The sequence below is a fragment of the Thalassophryne amazonica genome, chromosome 7 (assembly GCF_902500255.1).
Source record: "Thalassophryne amazonica chromosome 7, fThaAma1.1, whole genome shotgun sequence".
Classification (NCBI taxonomy): domain Eukaryota; kingdom Metazoa; phylum Chordata; class Actinopteri; order Batrachoidiformes; family Batrachoididae; genus Thalassophryne; species Thalassophryne amazonica.
Genome location: NC_047109.1, coordinates 11,663,910 through 11,685,139, shown reverse-complemented (window position 1 = coordinate 11,685,139; position 21,230 = coordinate 11,663,910). Strand labels below are relative to the sequence as shown.

The 21,230-nt window shown below is 40.1% G+C and overlaps 1 protein-coding gene across 1 annotated transcript in view; it reads right to left on the bottom strand.

Annotated features, from left to right (window-relative positions):
• Positions 1 to 21,230, bottom strand: part of LOC117513625 (vacuolar protein sorting-associated protein 13B-like) — a 1,146,044-nt gene that overhangs the window by 582,893 nt on the left and 541,921 nt on the right. Inside the window, 1 exon segment of the mRNA XM_034173849.1 lies at positions 20,757 to 20,960. Within this exon segment, the coding sequence (XP_034029740.1) occupies positions 20,757 to 20,960 (204 nt within the window).

Below are 21,230 nucleotides of genomic sequence, written 5' to 3'. Positions count from 1 at the left end.
TTGTATTTGCTATGTAATTGTGTATGTAGTTATTGCAGTATTTATGTACCTATTCTGCCTGTGGTCTCTGTGTTTTGAATTTAACACATCGTGTGGACTGAGCTGTCATTTCCACATGTGGCTGGCAGGCCCCCATGTGATACATAATTATCAGCATGTCATGCAAGTGTGCTCCCCTGCCACTTCATGCCACATGCGTTGCGGTGGGGGGCGACACACGCAGGCCACATGTGTTGGGGGCGCGATACACATGCATGTCACGTGTTGGGGGGGGGGGGGGGGCGTCACACTGGCATGTCACATGTGTTGGGGGGTGGGGGGAAACTTGGCTTGGCACTCCGGCAAGGGCGGTCGCGTGGAAATTTGAGTGTTGACATAATCTCATTGTTGTTGCACTCATGTAATGAGCATGACAATAAATTTCATCCATTCATCCATCTAACGTATTTCATCCATTCATCCATTAAACTTGCTTGACGTATGTGTTGCTTTGTAACGCACACTCATGGGGCACTTAGTCAATTTTCAGACAACTCGAATGTGGTCATCTGCACTCTACTCTCATGCGGGGAGCATGAATAGCCACGTCTTTTGTAAGTGTCCAGTGAGCAGTGTTGGATGTTCATGTGTGGCACCCGGAATTTGGTCGACACCTATCAAGAGGGGGATCAAATAGGCACTCGCAGGGCACTCGTTGTCTCTCAGCTGCTGGTGTGCGTGAATGGTTGTGGCGACAGCTGTACGAGGCATTTGAAGTGGCTCTGATTATTCACGAGTGGCATGCAATTCCTCCTTCGTGCGCCAGTCAGCTTCACTGGTGTTATGTGTGAAGGGGGCCTTTAGAAACCTGTTTTTTCACAGAAAAATGCAGGCACTGCTATTTTTGACCAGCCTAATGTCTCCTTTTCTTCACTTTCAGTAGAGTAATAATGAATTTGATAAATGTTTGTTCATGTTTTAATTGTGAATGCAATGTGCAGTGTTCCCAATGCATTTATGTGTGTGTAAATAAAAGCAATTTTAAGGATTTTGAGCTTTACTCACTTCTTTAAAACACACTGCTATTATTTTGAACACAACTCTACGTATATGTCTAGCTCAATATTCAGGTCAGGTCACTTCTGCCACTCAATGCATCCACCCTGAGTCCTGGTTGGTAACTACACAGACAAAAATCTAGTCCATCACCACCTCCCAAATAACCATCTATTTGTGATGCTTGGGCATTTCCGTGGCCTTCTCCAGTTGCTGGGGTGATCAAGGCACCTGGGTTGACTTGCTTGGTCTGCTGCCACCACAACCTGGACTTGGATAAGCATCAGAAAATGAATTACACTCACTCATCACTCATCTTCAACCGCTTTTCTGGGTTTGGGTTGCGGGGGCAACAGTTCCAGCAGGGGACCCCAGACTTTCCTTTCCCGTGCCACATTGACCACCTCTGACTGGGGGATCCTGAGGTGTTCCCGTGCTAGTGTGGAGATATAATCTCTCCACCTAGTCCTGGGTCTTCCCTGGGGTCTCCTCCCAGATGGACGTGCCCTTAACACCACCCTAGGGAGGGACCCAGGAGGCATCCTTACCAGATGTCTGAACCACCTCAGCTGGCTCCTTTCAACATGAAGGAGCAGTGATTCTACTCAGACCTCCCCACGGATGACCAAACGTCTCACCCTATCACTAAGGGAGACACCAGCCACCCTCCTGAGGAAGCCCATGTCAGCCGCTTGTACCCACAATCTCGTTCTTTCAGTCATGACCCAACACTCATGACCATCGGTGAGAGTAGGAACGAAGATTGACCAGTAGATCGAGAGCTTTGCCTTGTGGCTCAGCTCCCTTTTTGTCACAACAGTACGGTAGAGCGAATGCAATACTGCCCCTGCTGCACCAATTCTCCGGTCAATCTCACACTTCCACCATCGTCCCCTCACTCATGAACAAGACCCCGAGGTACTTGAACTCCTTCAATTGGGGCAAGGCCGTATTCCCTACCTAGAGTAGACAATCCATCAATTTTGTGCTGAGAACCATGGCCTCAGATTTAGAGGTGCTGATCCTCATCCCAGCCGCTTCACAATCAGCTGCGAACCAATCCAGTGAGTGTTGGATCATCTGCAAAAAGCAGTGATGAGACCCTGAGCCCACCAAACCGGAAACCCTCCTCCCCCCGACTACGCCTCGATATCCTGTCCATGAATATCACAAACAGGATTGGTGACAAGGTGTGGCCCTGGCGGAGGCCAACCCCCATCGGAAATGAGTCTGACTTACTGCTGAGCACCTGAACACAGCTCTCAGTTTCTGAGTACAGAGAATGGATGGCCCTGAGAAGGAACCCCCCTCACTCCATACTCCTGCAGCACCTCCCACAGTATCTCCCAGAGTACCCGATCAAAGAGCTGGTCGGTTGTTCCATGACCAGGATGGAACCCGCATTGTTCCTCTTCAATCAGAGGTTCGACTATCAGCCGAACCCTCCTTTCCAGCACCCTGGAGTAGACTTTACCAGGGAGGCTGAGTAGTGTGATGCGCCTGTAGTTAGCACACTCTCTGGCCCCCCTTTTTAAATATGGGGACCACCACCCCAGTTTGCCACTCCTTAGGCACTGTCCCAGACCTCAAAGCAATGTTGAAGACACGTCTCATCCAAGACAGTCCATCCACACCCAGAGCCTTCAGAAAATGAATTAATGAAATGAAAATGGATGGATGGATTCTCATTAGCTGAGTACAACTGACAGAGTTAGTTAGCTGTCTGTGAAGAAGGGAGAGTGAAAAATATGCAGCGCCGGTGCTCCCCAGAAGCAGATTTGGGCACACCTGCTTTAATCACTGCAGCTGAGATAGGACATTTGAGTTTTCCCATGTGTGGCTACCAATGACTTTTGTTTTTGCAGCTATTGACTCAATAAAACTGTCATTAAGATGGTGATCAGTTTCAAGAATGCAGAAACATCTCTGCATTACAACCTGTGAGAAAATATTTAAATCACGAGGAACACGAGGAAACAAAATGCATTTTTGGTGTAATATGTTTATAATATGAGTGATGCCTAATTTTAAAGGCACCAGCAGTCACACTTGTAGTATGCAAATATTTAGCTCCATCAAACTGTCACACGTCTGTCCTGTCTGCTGCACTTCCTGTGTTGTTTTGGTGTCCCTTGTCCGTCTCTTGAGCATTATCAGGGTTTACTTCCTGTGTCTCCCCAGGTGTGTCTCAGTGTCATTTTGTCTCTGTCTATTTAACCTCCCTCTCCTGCTGTGCTCCCTGCTAGACTGTCTTGTGCATTATGTCGAGCTTTCCCGCGTTCTTTGTGGTGTTGTTGTACTCCCTGGTTACCGAACCCTGCCTGACCTCCTGGACTTCGAGTTTTTGCCTGCCCATCTGGACACTGGCACCTGGTCGGACTGCCTCCTTGGTTTTGAAACAGCTTTCAGAGGAATACAACACCCTTGAAATAGCTAAGCTATTAAGGCTCAATCATTGAACAATCAAACATTTTGTTGCAAATAGTCAACAGCGTCTCAAAAAGTATAGCAAAGAAAGACTTAACAATTAAACATGACATTACCAGGTGATGGTCTAGTGGTTAAAGCATTGGGCTTGAGACCAGAGGATCCTTGGTTCAAATCCCTGCCTGACTGGATCACTAAGGGCCCTTGGGCAAGGTCCTTAATCCCCCCCTCCAGGTGTGTAGTGGGTGCCTTGCATGGCAGCAGCCTGACACTGATCATTGATATGTAAAGCGCTTTGAGCATCTGATGCAGATGGAAAAACACTATATAAATGCAGTCCATTTACCATTTATAACCCACAGTATTCTAGAACCGCAACCTAATTAGAGTATCCAGAAGTACAAAGTGTTCAGTGCTCAGAGACAGCCAAGGTAAGGAAGACCGAAACACAATCACTACAAGCTGAAACGTCAAGACTGGGCAGACGGGTAAAATAAGAGCGATTCTTGATGGACCAGATGGATGGACCCGTGGCTGGATCAGTAATGGACACACAGCAGCACTTCAAGTCAGATGCCAGCAAGGTGAAGGAGGGGTACTGGTATTGGCTGTTGTTATTAAGGATGACCTATCTGGACCTTTTCAGGCTGAAAATGGACTTAAAATCAACTCCCACAACTGCTGCCAGTTTTTAGAAGATACCTTCTTCAAACAATGGTACAGGAAGAAGTTCCCATCATTTGAGAAGGCCGTGATTTTTATGCAGGGTAATCCTCCATCACATACTGCTTGGCTAGCCAGCAAAGTTCTTGAAGATGACAGAATAATGACATGGACCCCTGCCTCACCTGACTTGAACCTTATTGTGAAGTTGTCCCTCTTAAATGCAAGATTTTCAATGTGGGAAAACCATGCACCTCTTTAAACAGCATTTGGGAGGTTGTGGTTGCTGCTGCACCAAAGCCTGATCTGACAGACTCCATAGATGGAAGCCTCATTGTGGTTATTGAAAAGAAGGGTGGCGCGGTCGGCGGCAAGCAAAATGGACGCTTAATACAGGGCTCTCGCCAAGAAATCATAAACTCATCCCCAAATCTGAGAATACTCGAAATTCAACATTAAAGGACAAGTGGGGATGAGTGGGGAACAAGAAAAGAGGAAGATGACCAAAACAGAGACCTCAGAACAGAGCCGAAAACGATTCAGAAACGGAGGAAGAAGGTACCACTCGAGAGGACAAGCTAATGGCTAATGCTATGGGAGCTAAGCTAACAACTAGTACGTGGCAGGACGGGCTGTACAGCATAACAAAAGAAATACGAGAGCTTAAACAAGAAATGAAGAGTGACTTTGTGACGCTCAAAAACGAAGACAAGTCAGATTTAAAGCAGGAATTCAGTACGTTTAAAGAACAGGTCGACCAGACGCTGTCGGAAAGCATGAAAGAACTCTTAGAGCAGAAACAAGCTCTAGAAGAGGCGCAAAACCGGATTGAAGAACTGGAAGAATGGAGTACTGAATTAAAACGAGCCCTCCTCACGGCTTTGGAAAAGCAACGGGATATGAAAGAGAAGTTAACTGACTTAGAAGGAAGATCAAGGAGAAATAACATCTGAATCTTCGGGGTACCAGAGGGAGCGGAGGGGGACTCAGTCCACCGCTACGTGGAGAAAATGCTGCGGAAGGAATTGGAGCTACCAGATGAGACCTGTCTCGCAATTCAATGAGCACACAGGGCAATAGCTGGACGTCCTGGACCTGGAGCAACACCTAGGTCTATCATTGTGAACTTTTTGGAATTTGACACCAAAGAGTCCCTTCTCAAGAAAGCATGGAAGAAACGAATACAAGTGAACAACAAACCACTGTTTTTTGATCACGACTACCCCAACGAGGTAGTTAAAAAACGTAAAGCATACAGTGGCATCAAAAAGGTATTGAAGACACACAGTGTTAAATTCCAAACACCACTAACAAAAATCAGAATCCATTGGCAAAACGGGCCAAAAACCTATGCCAGCCCACAGGAGGCAGCAAAGGAGATGCGGGAGAGAGGGCTTGACGTGGAGATGGGAGAAGAACAGGAGGAGGCATTCAACAACAGGATCAAAGAAGTGTTTCCATGGGAGAGGAACCAGGAGTCATCTGCGAGGAGAGGAGCCAGTCAAAGAGCAAAGGAGAGGCTCCAGGAGTTTTGAAGATGAGGTGAAACAAATAAAGGGAGGTAGTTGTAAATAGACATTGTCAACACAAGTACCACAGACAAAAAAAAAAAAAAAAAAAAAAAAAAAAAAAAATATATATATATATATATATATATATATATAATACGAGGTTCCAGTATAAGTAGAGTGCTATGTTTGGGAGTAAACATTATTATTATTATTATTTTTTGTCTCGTCCTTACTTGAAAATCATTAACCCAACACAAATTGTCATGTGGACAAACAAACCTGTTTTTATTTATATCGGATAGATATTCTGGATAAGCTACAACCTACCTCCGTAGCTAAACCGTCGTCAACGCACAATTTTGGCGAGACTATCGAAAACTGTTGGACTAGTGTAGAATGAAGGGGAGACTCATTCACGAGTCCATCTCCACAGCTAAAAGGGGCCCTCCTTCTCCAGGAGGTTTTACCCCTCCACCACCAACGGGACATTGGGACCAGATGAAGGTCCTTGGACTTATCGGATACAGGTTCTCAACCGTTCTTTTCAGGTTATTGTTCATATTGTTAAATGTGTTCTTCGTGGCAATGTGAAAAACAAGAATCCTTTTTTGTTAAAGATGCAACTTCATCTTTTGAATATAATATCACTCAACATAAATGGATTGAATAATCCAAAAAAAAGAAAAAAGGCTCTCACTAAGTTTAAAAAAGAAAAAGCCGATGTAATCTACTTACAAGAAACTCATCTCTCTGACAAGGAACATGGAAAATTAAAAACTATGGGCTACAGAAATACTTTTTATAGTTCATTTAAAGGAAGTAGTAAAAGGGGAGTCACAATCTTAATCTCTAATAAAATCAAATTTGAATGCATAAAAGAAGTAAAAGATAAGGAAGGCAGATATATTATGATTAAAGGGAGGTTAGAAGAAGAACTGGTTACATTATTTAATATATATGCTCCCCCAGAGTCAGATAAATCTTTCTATAAATTGGTATTTGATATCATTTCCCAGGAGTCTGATGGCATATTAATTAGTGGAGGTGATCTAAATATTGTTTGCCACTTTTTGGACACTACTAGCAAGACAAAAGGTAGCAAAACCAATATAGCACACTACATAAATACTACTTTGAAAGAATTGGGAATAATAGATGTCTGGAGAGAATCCCACCCGTTGAAAAAGGACTACACATTTTATTCAAGCCCACATAAACTAATATCAATAGCTTCATACAATAAAAAACAAAAACTGAAGGAGTACCAGGAAACTGTGAAGGAATTACAAAAACTCGAAGAATTGCACAAGAAGATAAACGACACAAACACATTGTTAAAAATCAAGGAAGCTAGAACTAAGATTGATAATATACTAACAATGGAAGTGGAAAAAAATCAGATTTCTAAAACAGACTTACTATGAAGGAGGTCCGAAAGCAACTAAATCATTGGCGAGGCAATTAAGAAACAAACAACAGCTTAGTACAATTTTAAAAATTAGAGACCCTATATCAAAAGCACTAAAGTTTAAACCAGAAGAGATCGAGAGGGCATTTGAAGAATATTATACAAATTTATATAAACAACCCAGAGCTGCCGACGATGAGACAATTAAAATATTTCTAAATTCATTAGATCTTCCAAATATAGGAAATTCACAAAATACTAAAATTTGCTCTGAGATTACAGAGAAAGAATTAGAAGATGCAGTTAAAAGAATGAAACCTAATAAGACTCCGGGGACTGACGGATTTCCCATAGAATGGTAAAAGATCTTCAAAAAAGAACTTAATCCAATGATGTTAGCATCATTTAATCAAACACTAAAGAATGGGAAACTTCCTCCATCATGGAATGAGGCCACAATCACGGTCATACCCAAGGAAGGCAAAAATAGAGAATACTGCGAAAACTATAGAACAATATCAATACTAAATTGCAATTACAAAATATATTCATCAATTATATCTAATAGATTCCAAACCTTCATATCAGACATAATAGACAAAGATCAATCTGGCTTTATTAAAGGGCGGCAGACTCATGACAATATTAGGAGGACTCTACATGTAATCAAAGAAATCCAGAAAAAGGAGGAAAGTGCAATATTATTAAGTTTAGATGCCGAAAAGGCTTTTGACAGTGTTAGCTGGAGATTTCTGTATCTTTGTCTGGAGAAATTTGGTTTAAATTCACAATCTGTCGCATGTATTCAAACATTATACCAGAATCCTAAAGCAAGAATCAAGATAAATGGTAGTCTCTCGAACTGGTTCAAACTTGAAAGGTCCACAAGACAAGGCTGTTGCCTCTCCCCTATTCTATTTGCAATATTAATTGAACCCTTGGCCCAAGCAATAAGACAGGCCGAGGAAATAGAGGGAGTTAAAATTAGAGAAACTGAACATAAAATTGGATTATTTGCAGACGATGTCTTAATATATTTAAAACGACCAGAAATAAGTCTCCCTAAATTGATGAACATTTTTGACTTTTATGGTCTCTTGTCAGGGTACAAATTGAATAAAATGAAGACTCAAGTTTTGTCTTTTAACTATAGTCCAACAACAGACATGATTAACAATACAACTTCAAGTGGGTGAAAGAAACAATCAGTTATCTGGGCATAACAATTACAAACAATCTAACCAATCTGTACAAAATAAACTATATTCCTCTTAATCAGGAAATATACAAAGATATGGAGAAGTGGGGAATACTGTTACTCGATATGAATGCAAGAATTGATATAATTAAGATGAATGTACTACCCAGAATTTTGTATCTCTTCCAATGTTTGCCGGTGCCAATACCCACCTCACAATTTGTAGAGTGGGATAAGAAAATCTCAAGATTTATTTGGAATGGGAGGAAACCAAGAATCAAATATTCAACACTTCAAATACCTAAGAAAGAGGGGGGATTGGCACTTCCAAACTTACAAAATTATTATTACGCCGCACAGATGAAATCTTTGATTTGCTGGTGTACCATCGACTGTTCTACTAAATGGAAGGAAATAGAATTGGATACTGAAGGGGGCCGTATAAGAACCATGATAACCAACAAGAAAATGTTTAAAGAAAACGAGAAATATTTAGACTCGCTTACTAAATTCACATTGGAGACCTGGTTCTCAGTAGTTAAAAAATACAAGATGGAGAGTGAAATTAAGATCTTTAGTTGGTTGGCATACGATACAAACTTCAAACCAGGAATCATGAACTCAAAATTTAAGGAATGGTCAAACAGAGGCCTGACTATGTTTAGTAAATTAATCAAAAGAGGTGAAATTAAGACCTTTCAGACTCTACAAAGAGAATTTGACTTGGACAAACAAGATTTTATATGTATCTTCAGATTCGGGACTATTACTGCAAGGAAATAAGACTAGGTCTTACAGGGAAAATAAATGCAATTACAGAAGTACTAAGTAACGCATACAAGAATATATCTGGAAAACTAATTTCAAAATTGTATCAAGGCTTGGTAGGTAACAGTAAAACTTCAACATTATACATAAGAGATAAATGGAAAAAAGAACTAAAGACGGAGATAAGTGATGAAATGTGGTATGACATCTGTGTAACACAACAGAACACATCGAGTTCTAAAATGTGGAAAATGTTTTGCTGGAAAAATATTGTATGTTTTTTCATTACTCCAAAGATAAAGAAGAGTTCACTGTCTGTACATCAACCTTGCTGGAGATTGTGTGGAGAGCAAGATGTTAACCACACACATATATTTTGGCATTGTATTAAGTTGACAAGCTACTCGGATAATGTTCGGAAAGAATTAAAAGACATACTGGGATATGAGCTACCCAATACATGTACAGTATTGTATTTAGCATATTTAACAGACATTGCAATCCCAACTAAAGACCGATACTTGAAGATTCTTTTGCCGGCCACGAAAAAAGCAATTATGCAAAAGTGGTACAAGGCCACCACTCTCACCTTGGGCAACTGCAGAGAAATAGTGGATGACATCTACAATATGGAAAGGCTTACATATATCATAAGACTACCAAAGGCTACCAAAATGTGAAGAGATGTGGAAAGAATGGACAGAATTCAAACTTCGGTGATGTAAACTGAGACCTATTTAAGATTGTATTGTGAAAAAATAAAATGTTGTCAATTGTCACATGCCACTTTGTTCTGAGGTGTTAGCGTTTTTTAAAAAATGTGATTTATGTTATAATGAAAAATAAAAATGACAAGTATAAAAAAAAAAAAAAAGAAAGAAGGGTGGCTACATCGGTCAATGAATACTTCATGAAATGTCAAAAGTGTAAAATTGTTAATTCTGAGCTGCTTATTTACTAGAATTTTAGTTTTTCATTGAGTTGCATAAACATTCTGTACAATAGTAGTTCGCTAATATTCATGCACACATACACACTATCAGTCTAATGTGTGGACACATTTTCCCATCCAAATTAATGGGAAAGTGTGTGAAAATGTTTGACTGGGACTGGATTGTCCTCCGAAACTCACTTTTCCTTTGCTAAGCATTCAGGTTTGAGGTTTATCAACATTTTGATTGACTGAGAGCACTGTATTTGTTCAACAATAAAATTAATCCTCAGGAATATAACTTGCCTAATAATTGTGCACAAAGTGCACATCTGACTTTTATATATAAGATTATAAAAGTTTTCATGGGTTTTTTTTATGTCTGTTTGATTGGGTGCAGCACCAGCAGTAGTATTAGACTTCAGCAGGACTATGAAGACTCGTACCAGTGACTTCAAGCACACACTTTTTGAGAGTGAAGTTTGTTATTGCATCGCAAATAAATTGTAGAAAAGTAAAGGTTTGCTGCTTCTTTTTTTTAAATGTACATTTTCATACTGTCACACTTTGAGATGGTTTCTTTGAAGATTTCCTCCAACAATCCTTCCCCACTGCTCATCAAGGTGAGGCCTTGAAGACCAGATGTGGTGGCGTGGCATTGGTAGAGGTGGGCTCTGCAGCATTCCTCAGCTGCCAGATTGGGGCCCCAAACACACACAAAGTGGAAGAGAACCATTTTCCCACACCTCCACTAGCCAAGCTGTAAAGTATACAGTTTAATTCCTGGGCCTCTGCGCTATAAACGGGCTGAGGATCCGGGTTTATTTTCTCTGCTGAGTTTGTCTTTGCTCATCAGAGAGACCCAAACATTAGAAGACAACAGCAGGCTGGAAACCGTCAAAGCAGGACAGCAGAAAAGACAGATTATGAAAGAAGAGGACAGGATTTGTGATAGGAAAAGATTAAAGCAGGAACTGGTACAAGGGTGACCGCTACAGCGAGACATGAACAGGTGATTCATTCAGTCCAGACATGATTAATGATGCCGATACGAAATGTTGTGGCTGGTGGCAGAGAGGGATGTGCTAGGTTCTAATAAACTGGTCAGGTGGGTCGGCATGTTAGGCTGAGGTAAAGTCAGACCCAAATCTTAAGACCTGGTAGATCTTCTCCAACCCCAATCCCTGACTGGCAATAAAGAATAAAGGCCTATTGAAAAGTGCTGGCCGCTTTTCCATCTGCATCAGACATTCAAAGCGCTTTACAATAATGCCTCACATTCATCCCAGTGTCAGGGTGCTGCCACATAAGGTACTCACTACACACCGGGAGCAACTAGGGGATTAAGGACCTTTCCCAAGGGCCCTTATTGATTTTCCATTCAGGCTGGGATTTGAACCAAGGATCCTCTGGTCTCAAGCCTGATGCTTAACCACTAGACCATCACCTCCCCTTTTGAAAAAATGAATGAAACTGACAACCATCCAAGTACTGTGTTTCCAGAAGCACAAATATCAGATTAATCAGCTGTTTATTTACATCAAACCCTTTTATTCCCTGTTAATTATGTAATTTTTTTTATGTTAATGTACTGTCTTAATGAACTTATAAATTGTTTAGGTTCTTATTATCATATACACACTATTATTATTATTATTATTATTATTATTATAATAATATTTGATTATGACTTCTATTTTGTCATTTGATTTTTAAATGGACCATAATGGAAATAAATGTTTTCACATTCTTGTATCATCCATGTATTTTTAACGTATTTACCATCATATTATGTACTTACACTGAACTTACTAAATAAAATCATGCATGCACGAACCCTTTACGTCACACTGTACGTCACACTTTTCACTAATATATAAATGATTTACCGCCCCCTGCTGGAATGGAGTGTGAGTCCAGCATGTAATTATTAGGGGTGGGCAAACATACAAAATCTTAATCGCATTAACTCAGTGACTTTCTGTGATTAATCATGATTAATCGCATGGTATATGTGAAACCCAAAAATTAATTCAAAAGCCGCTTAAAAGCACAGTTTTATTTGAAAATGTAAATGAACATTGCATAAATTTGAAAATGTAAATTTCAACTGAAACACACTAATGAAATCAAATACAAAACCACTGGCAGGTCATTTGTTATCCTGTTTCATATCAAAATAACAATATTCATGTCCATGACTAAATGTACTAAAACAAATACGTCACAATTGTACACATACCACAATTTGATATGTGTACAATTGTGATGTATTTGTTTTAGTATATTTAGATTTTGTTGTGATTTGGCACTTTATAAGCCGATTAAATTGAATTAAAATTGAACATTTTATTGAGTCTTAAAGTAAATAAATATGAATTTGGTCACTGGATCCTTAAACTTTGTACATAATGAACTCTACATGGTGAATTTTAGAATTCATCATAGTACAGAAACAGCATTAGTGAAGGTTACAAATGATCTTCTTATGGCCTCGGACAGTGGACTCATCTCTGTGCTTGTTCTGTTAGACCTCAGTGCTGCTTTTGATACTGTTGACCATAAAATTTTATTACAGAGATTAGAGCATGCCATAGGTATTAAAGGCACTGCGCTGCAGTGGTTTGAATCATATTTGTCTAATAGATTACAATTTGTTCATGTAAATGGGGAATCTTCTTCACAGACTAAAGTTAATTATGGAGTTCCACAAGGTTCTGTGCTAGGACCAATTTTATTCACTTTATACATGCTTCCCTTAGGCAGTATTATTAGACGGTATTGCTTAAATTTTCATTGTTACGCAGATGATACCCAGCTTTATCTATCCATGAAGCCAGAGGACACACACCAATTAGCTAAACTGCAGGATTGTCTTACAGACATAAAGACATGGATGATCTCTAATTTCCTGCTTTTAAACTCAGATAAAACTGAAGTTATTGTACTTGGCCCCACAAATCTTAGAAACATGGTGTCTAACCAGATCCTTACTCTGGATGGCATTACCCTGACCTCTAGTAATACTGTGAGAAATCTTGGAGTCATTTTTGATCAGGATATGTCATTCAAAGCGCATATTAAACAAATATGTAGGACTGCTTTTTTGCATTTACGCAATATCTCTAAAATCAGAAAGGTCTTGTCTCAGAGTGATGCTGAAAAACTAATTCATGCATTTATTTCCTCTAGGCTGGACTATTGTAATTCATTATTATCAGGTTGTCCTAAAAGTTCCCTAAAAAGCCTTCAGTTAATTCAAAATGCTGCAGCTAGAGTACTGACGGGGACTAGAAGGAGAGAGCATATCTCACCCATATTGGCCTCTCTTCATTGGCTTCCTGTTAATTCTAGAATAGAATTTAAAATTCTTCTTCTTACTTATAAGGTTTTGAATAATCAGGTCCCATCTTATATTAGGGACCTCGTAGTACCATATCACCCCAATAGAGCGCTTCGCTCTCAGACTGCAGGCTTACTTGTAGTTCCTAGGGTTTGTAAGAGTAGAATGGGAGGCAGAGCCTTCAGTTTTCAGGCTCCTCTCCTGTGGAACCAGCTCCCAATTCAGATCAGGGAGACAGACACCCTCTCTACTTTTAAGATTAGGCTTAAAACTTTCCTTTTTGCTAAAGCTTATAGTTAGGGCTGGATCAGGTGACCCTGAACCATCCCTTAGTTATGCTGCTATAGACGTAGACTGCTGGGTGGTTCCCATGATGCACTGTTTCTTTCTCTTTTTGCTCTGTATGCACCACTCTGCATTTAATCATTAGTGATCGATCTCTGCTCCCCTCCACAGCATGTCTTTTTCCTGGTTCTCTCCCTCAGCCCCAACCAGTCCCAGCAGAAGACTGCCCCTCCCTGAGCCTGGTTCTGCTGGAGGTTTCTTCCTGTTAAAAGGGAGTTTTTCCTTCCCACTGTAGCCAAGTGCTTGCTCACAGGGGGTCGTTTTGACCAGAGCAGTGAATCAAAGAACCAACGAGCTACTGGATCGAAGCATTGCTTCAATGGTTCATGGTTTCAAAGTGGAGCCGCGCTGCAGAAATAGTTTATTACAGACCAAACCCTGAATATCCGACTTTATTTGTACATCCGTATGACTCTGAAACTCAGAAAAATCCATATAATTTACGGACTACAGGTTGACATGAAAACCACCGAAAAGCTGTGTTCACCGCGGGGACACGTTCGGCTTTTCGAGATTATTCAAGATTTTTTTTTTACCGATGACGAACGATGCGTAAAAAAAAATTGCATCGGTCCAAACCGGTCTGGATCCGGGCTTGATCCTGTAGAACTTTGTACCGAAAATGTCCATTCAAAAGTTCGGCGTCTTTCTGCAATTTGTTTTGTTGTGCACTGCATAGCCTGTACTTTTCTCGATCCTCATGTCGTTTTCTGTGTGAACTCAGCTATCAGCAGGAAGCAGCAGCATAAGCTCACCCCCGACTGACGCTTTCAAAATAAAAGGCAATGAGCAACAGTCATAAAAGGCTAAAAAAAATAAACTGCAGCATTAAGGGGAGGAACAAAATTGTTGGCGATAATGACCTCAATAATTAACGCAACGTTAGCGCGTTAACGTTGCCCAGCCCTAGTAATTATCAATGCCCATCATTCAGTGTTGTCAGATAATATTCATCCAAAAATATTATTCCTATCAACGATCAGTTTTGGCGGCGTTCATCCTTGACCCAAAATCCATAAGCACACCAAACGGAAAATGTCAGCTCTCCCCAGTTTGTCCATGATCAAAGTTACACTTACGTATGCACTCATGCACGCACACATGCATGCAGAGCTTTTTGTCTTTTCCATATTCTGCCACAAGCAGGTACTTCTATCTTTACACACCCGCAAAGAGAGATGGTGGTGGAAGACATTAAAACCCCAAAACCCCGAACTCGCATGGTGCATTGCAGCACAACATCCATTGTTGTCCTCCACTGTTGTTAGTTAGTATCTCTAATTTCTCCAAAAATACGTATTTGTTCTATCAAATTTTTTTCGCAGCATTCATTCTTGACCCAAAATACACAAGCATACCAAACAGCAGTTTCTCTGTGATTAAAGCCATACAAACGCATGCATACACGCACACAGAGGCCACTTGGATATTATAATATAGATGCAAACTGTACAGTCAGTCATTTTTTCAGAAGCTTCTTTACATTTAGTGTGGTAATTATGCACCTGTGTGCTTCAGCAAGGATTCTCTCCGTGCTACCAGACACTTATGATATTTTCACTTGCTCAGTGGCAGCAAAAAGCAGCTTACTTTGAGTGTTTCTGGTTGCCTCATATCGTTACATTACGTTGCATTGCCAATTAGCCCATTATGGTGTTAGGGTTCTAACTCAATACTGGACCAATTAAAATAGTTTTTGACACGAGTGACAAGTCCTACCCTAAGAAGTCTAAAAATAATAAGTGCTATATAGGCCCTGGTGACATTGAAGATTGTGCAGCAGGTACTCGCTTATACAGCATGAAAAAACCCTAATGATCACAGGGTTCCTTCAATTTAAGGCGAGACTTTTTATTAATGCCGGAATAAAATTATAAGACCAACATTACAACAACCAAAAACAAGAAAAACAATATAAACAGCTGAGAGTTTTGGAAAAAAAAATTGCCCAAAAACATACTGTATCATGGTTACTGGTTTAACCTTTTAATGGTCAACTCAACAGTTTGGTAGAGCACAATGATATCTACTACATTCAACTGAAAAATGTGAGGACATTAAAGGGTTATGCCGAGCTGCAAAATGTTCCCTGAAATGTTAATTGTGCTTAATGTCATCACATAAGTTACATATTGCTAGCTAAAATTGAAACAAGAGATCTGTTGGTTCTGCTATCTTGCTTTGCTTAGCATTACGACAGGCTTGCACCAAATTTATATATATATATATATATATATATATATATATATATATATATATCTCCCGAGTAACAGTGTTGAGAGTTTTTCAGAATTTTTAAGGATCTGCGGGAACCCTTGATCATAACGGCTCTGTTGGGTAATTTTCAGAGGATCACAACAGATATGCATGAAAGTGTCACCGATTTTTGCCCCAGTACAACAGGGAGGGTGGGTGCAAAGACTACAAAGTGGCCATAGGCATAACGTGGATGTAGATGGACCAGAGAAAGGGATCAGGAAGGCGAGGATCTGGACTGGTGGGAGAGGTCGCAGCCACTACTGCTGAGACTTATCAAAACAGCTCCTACATTCTTGCTCAATCACTCGGCCTCCCGGAGGACTAAACACTTCTACCAGTGTTTGTACTTAAGTAAACAGTGACAAGTGGGCTGTCAGGAGCTCGCCGGCCTCGTAATAGACGCACTAAACCACAGGGGCCTTCACTACCAACTGCTGCCACTTCTGTGGCTACATCAGTGACGCACAAACGCCCACACATGTTGAATGCAAAGAAACAAATGCAGGCACAGATGAAAACTGACACATGTACCCACTTTTTTGGGGGTGGGGGGGTGGGGGGTTATGTAACCACACAGGCAGGCACTGGCACCCTTTACTAACTTTTAAGATGGTGTTATAGTGGTGCTGTGGTCCCAGGGGTCCCACAGTGCTGAAAGGCTCTTGGTGGTCAAACCCTCTCCCCCGATCAGGCCCTAGATGACTTGCCACTGTACAGTATGTACACCTGTAAACCAAAGGGCGCCAATCCGCCATGAACCCTCAGCTACCATTAGCTGCTGTGACTGCATGAGAAACAAGAAATTAAAGTTCTGGCACAAACATTGCTTACAGATGAGAGGAAAAAAACACTATTTGTTTTTGTCCCGCTAAAAACTCTGCAATACTGGCTTGTTGCATGCCTGCATGTACTGCTACAGCACAATTCACACATTATACTATATATTATGCAAGTTTTCTTTTTTTTTAAGTGAACACAGGTTATTGTTTTCTCCAAATGAAGAAGCAGGTTTATACTCAATCAAGCTGCAGCTTAAACAGAACTCATACTGCATCCACATGCATCTGTTCCTGGTAAGAAAATGAAATAGAGAAACACAAGCACTGATGTGATTTTTTATTTTGTTCCCACCTTTGAAAATCTTTCCCAACCAAAACACATTTAGGCAACTTATATGTGCTCTGACCCACTCAAGTATAGTATTAAAACAAAAATACAATATTTGCCCATGACATCATAAATCAGCTGCAGGACTGTGTATACAACAAAGGATTAAACAGCATTTGTACTGCATGACTCACGGCATCTCAGATATAAAAAAAAGTTTATAGCTGGGTGTTGGCAGGGTGAAGCTGTAAGATCGCTTACGAAACAAATAACAAGGAAAGGACAGCCAGAAATGCTGAGAATTACAAAATCATCAAAATGACCGATAACAGTGCAAGATGAAGTGACAAAATGTGCAAGATGAATGAAATGATAAGAAGCCTCCTTTATGTTTGTGTTCCACAAATTCGATGAAACGTTTGTAAAGTTGATGCAAGATATGTATTATTCCACAGCTGCACCTTGTTAATATTTCCACTGTCAACATATATATATAGACACACACATATATATATGTGTGTGTGTGTGTGTGTGTGTGTGTCAGCCTTATTCCAAAATGGATGAAATTAATTTTTTCCTCAATTCTACACACAATACCCCATACTGACAAAGTTTGTTTTTTTGTTTTTTTTTTTAGATTTTTGCAAATTTATTAAAAGCAAAATGACTAAGAAATCACGTGTACATATTCATAGATATTCTTTCTTAAAAAGAACAGTTGAGCTACAGAAAGTTGAGCTACAATTTGTCAGAAGGTAAATCTAAGATGCAAGACTAGATTTGATGTTCTGGTGATCCTCCTCTATACCACTTCATCATGATCCTGTATAATTGTCGTGGACCATTTTCTTCAACTTCCACCAAAGATTTTCAATTGGATTAAGATCCGGACTGTTTGCAGGCCATGACATTGACCCTATGTGTCTTTTTGCAAGGAATGTTTTCACAGTTTTTGCTCTATGGCAAGATGCATTATCATCTTGAAAAATGATTTCATCATCCCCAAACATCCTCTCAATTGATGGGATAAGAAAAGTGTCCAAAATATCAACGTAAACTTGTGCATTTATTGATGATGTAATGACAGCCATCTCCCCAGTGCCTTTACCTGACATGCAGCCCCATATCATCAATGACTGTGGAAGTTTACATGTTCTCTTCAGGCAGTCATCTTTATAAATCTCATTGGAACGGCACCAAACAAAAGTTCCAGCATCATCACCTTGCCCAATGCAGATTCGAGATTCATCACTGAATATGACTTTCATCCAGTCATCCACAGTCCACGATTGCTTTTCCTTAGCCCATTGTAACCTTGTTTTTTTCTGTTTAGGTGTTAATGATGGCTTTTGTTTAGCTTTTCTGTATGTAAATCCCATTTCCTTTAGGCGGTTTCTTACAGTTCGGTCACAGACGTTGACTCCAGTTTCCTCCCATTCGTTCATTTGTTTTGTTGTGCATTTTTGAGACATATTGCTTTAAGTTTTCTGTCTTGACGCTTTGATGTCTTCCTTGGTCTACCAGTATGTTTGCCTTTAACAACCTTCCCATGCTGTTTGTATTTGGTCCAGAGTTTAGACACAGCTGACTGTGAACAACCAACATCTTTTGCAACATTGCGTGATGATTTACCCTCTTTTAAGAGTTTGATAATCCTCTCCTTTGTTTCAATTGACATCTCTCGTGTTGGATCCATGATTCATGTCAGTCCACTTGGTGCAACAGCTCTCCAAGGTGTGATCACTCCTTTTTAGATGCAGACTAACGAGCAGATCGGATTTGATGCAGGTGTTAGTTTTGGGGATGAAAATTTACAGGATGATTCCATAATTTATTCCTCAGAATTGAGTGAGTCCATATTTTTTTTCCCCTCTGCTTGGTCTAAAAAAGTAACCGTTACTGACTGCCACAATTATTTTTCCTGATTTCTTATAGTGTTTCTTAAAGCCAGAAAGTTGCCATTTGAAATGACTTTAGTTTTGTGTCATGTCTGTAATCTGCTTTTTTTTCTACAAAATTAAACAACTGAATGAACATCCTCCGAGGCCGGTGATTCCATAATTATTGCCAGGGGTTGTAACTGTAACAAAAGCTTCGAATCGCTGAACCATTTCTTCATATTGATTCAGTGGTTCAAAACGTTTCAGTTTCTCAGTCACTAATTTTCATAAATAAAATACATCAGCAACCACTAATTATTACCATATGTGCCCAGATAGAATTATAATTATCAATACTTTGATGTTGCATTGTGAACTGGGACGTTAATTAACGTGCGATGACTTTTAAACACTTACTGAAGAATGAACCAGAGAATAACTCACCTAGATCTTCTCACATAACATCTAATCCAGTGTGCCTCTCTGTGTGCCTTTAAAACAGATTGATTTATAGCGCACGCAAAACTGGCATAAATTTGAAAATGCATAAATATGCAAAAATGTGCAAACTAATTCCCATATTCCTATAGCTGTCAATCAAAACAGGATTTAGCCTTTTGACTGACCATCCAATCATTGTGCAGAACTCCAGCGTCCAGGCCCGCTCACAAGTCCATTCACCCCCAGAGACGCTCAGCGTACGGGGCAGGACAAAATCGTGGCTTTATCTAATGACTGTCACATTTCGTGGCAATGAAAAAAACCTTTCCAGGAAATCACACTGAAGTGAACGGACGCTCGGCTTCTACAGGAAAATGTATCAACCACAGACCGTATGAGAAAAAGATTTATGAGAAGTTAACAAAATAGAGTCAATCGATTTGTGATAAATAGCTGATTCTGAACAAACCCGTCTTCAAGAATAACGTGTTCTAATGCATTTGTAGTCAATGAAATGATAAACTGTACATATTTGACCATTTAATTTTTTTAACATTTTAGGGGAAGCTGAGCTTCCCTTGCAGTCTTAGAGAAACTGCCTCTGATGTGTCCTATATGTATAGCTTTAAATCTACAATTAGCCATCCACACAAAGTACACACCACAGTCATTCCTGGATCTACGTCTTAATGTAGATGTGCCATAGAATATGATTAAATCTATTCCAGATCAGGCCAAACCAGTTCATTAAGATTTCTGAAAATCACGTTAGCTATTTTACAGCACACATGGATGACAGCCATGTTTGTTCAATACTGGAGCTGCTCCAAAATGCAATAATTTGTAATCCAGCCCAGACCCAACGTTAACTCCAAGTTCACCAGTTTTTGTGTCATTCTGCCAACAAATGAACAGAAACTGGCAAAAACATCACTTTCTTGGCAAATGTAATAATATAAAAATGCACATTAGAATTTCCCACAGTTGACGATGACATCAGTTTGAAAGAAAAAAAAGTAGTTTCAAATATTCCATTTGAAATAAAAAGAACTTTCAAATATTCTTATTTCAGAAGCAAAAAAAACAACCCCCCCCCACCCAAAACCAAAGCAAAACCCAACAGCATGACAACTTCCTGTTTATTATAATACTTTCATGAGCTCAATTATTTAGCTATTGTAGCTTCTTAATTTGTCAGTAATTATGACCTACGGATGTTTCTAAACAATTACCAATGAAATTAAATGGGGTAGCTCAGTGGGATAAGGCGTTGGGCACCAACATGTAGACATGAGCTTTATTCCCAGGAAATGACGTTGTTTTCTTGCCCATAAATGATATCCCTGTCCTCAAAAAAACCAAGACAACAGTGACAGTTTTTAAAAAAGCAAAACTTCAAGTCAACAGATTAAAAAGTGGATTTGTGTCACTGAAACTGACCTCAGTAGGGGAGCCAAAATCTGCAGAAGGGCTGCAGGTGCTGGTGTCCGGTGGGGCGGTCCCGGCACTGCTGCGCACTGGGGAGGATGGAGCTGCTCCAGCAGACGTTTCTGGGATAGTGGAGGTCTGACGCAAAATGCCTGGCCTCTGGGGACGAGACCATGTGGAGCTCCAGCTAAGGAGAAGCTCGTACAACAGCTGAACCTGGCAACAAGAGAACAGAAAGTCAGACTGTAGTTTGTGTCCTGTGACTAAGTCATAACATCAAAGGAATCACATCCACACTTAGAAACATCAAAAGTTTAAATTGCAACAGTCACCCCGACCCAAAGAAGGAAACGGCATAGAAAATTTTTCAGTGTGTGTGCGTGCACTCAAACCCAATTACTATTACTTCAATTACAACTGGCAGAACTGTTCCCAAACATCAAAATGTGGTTCCAAACCTGAACTGAAAAAACATTTTAAAGGATT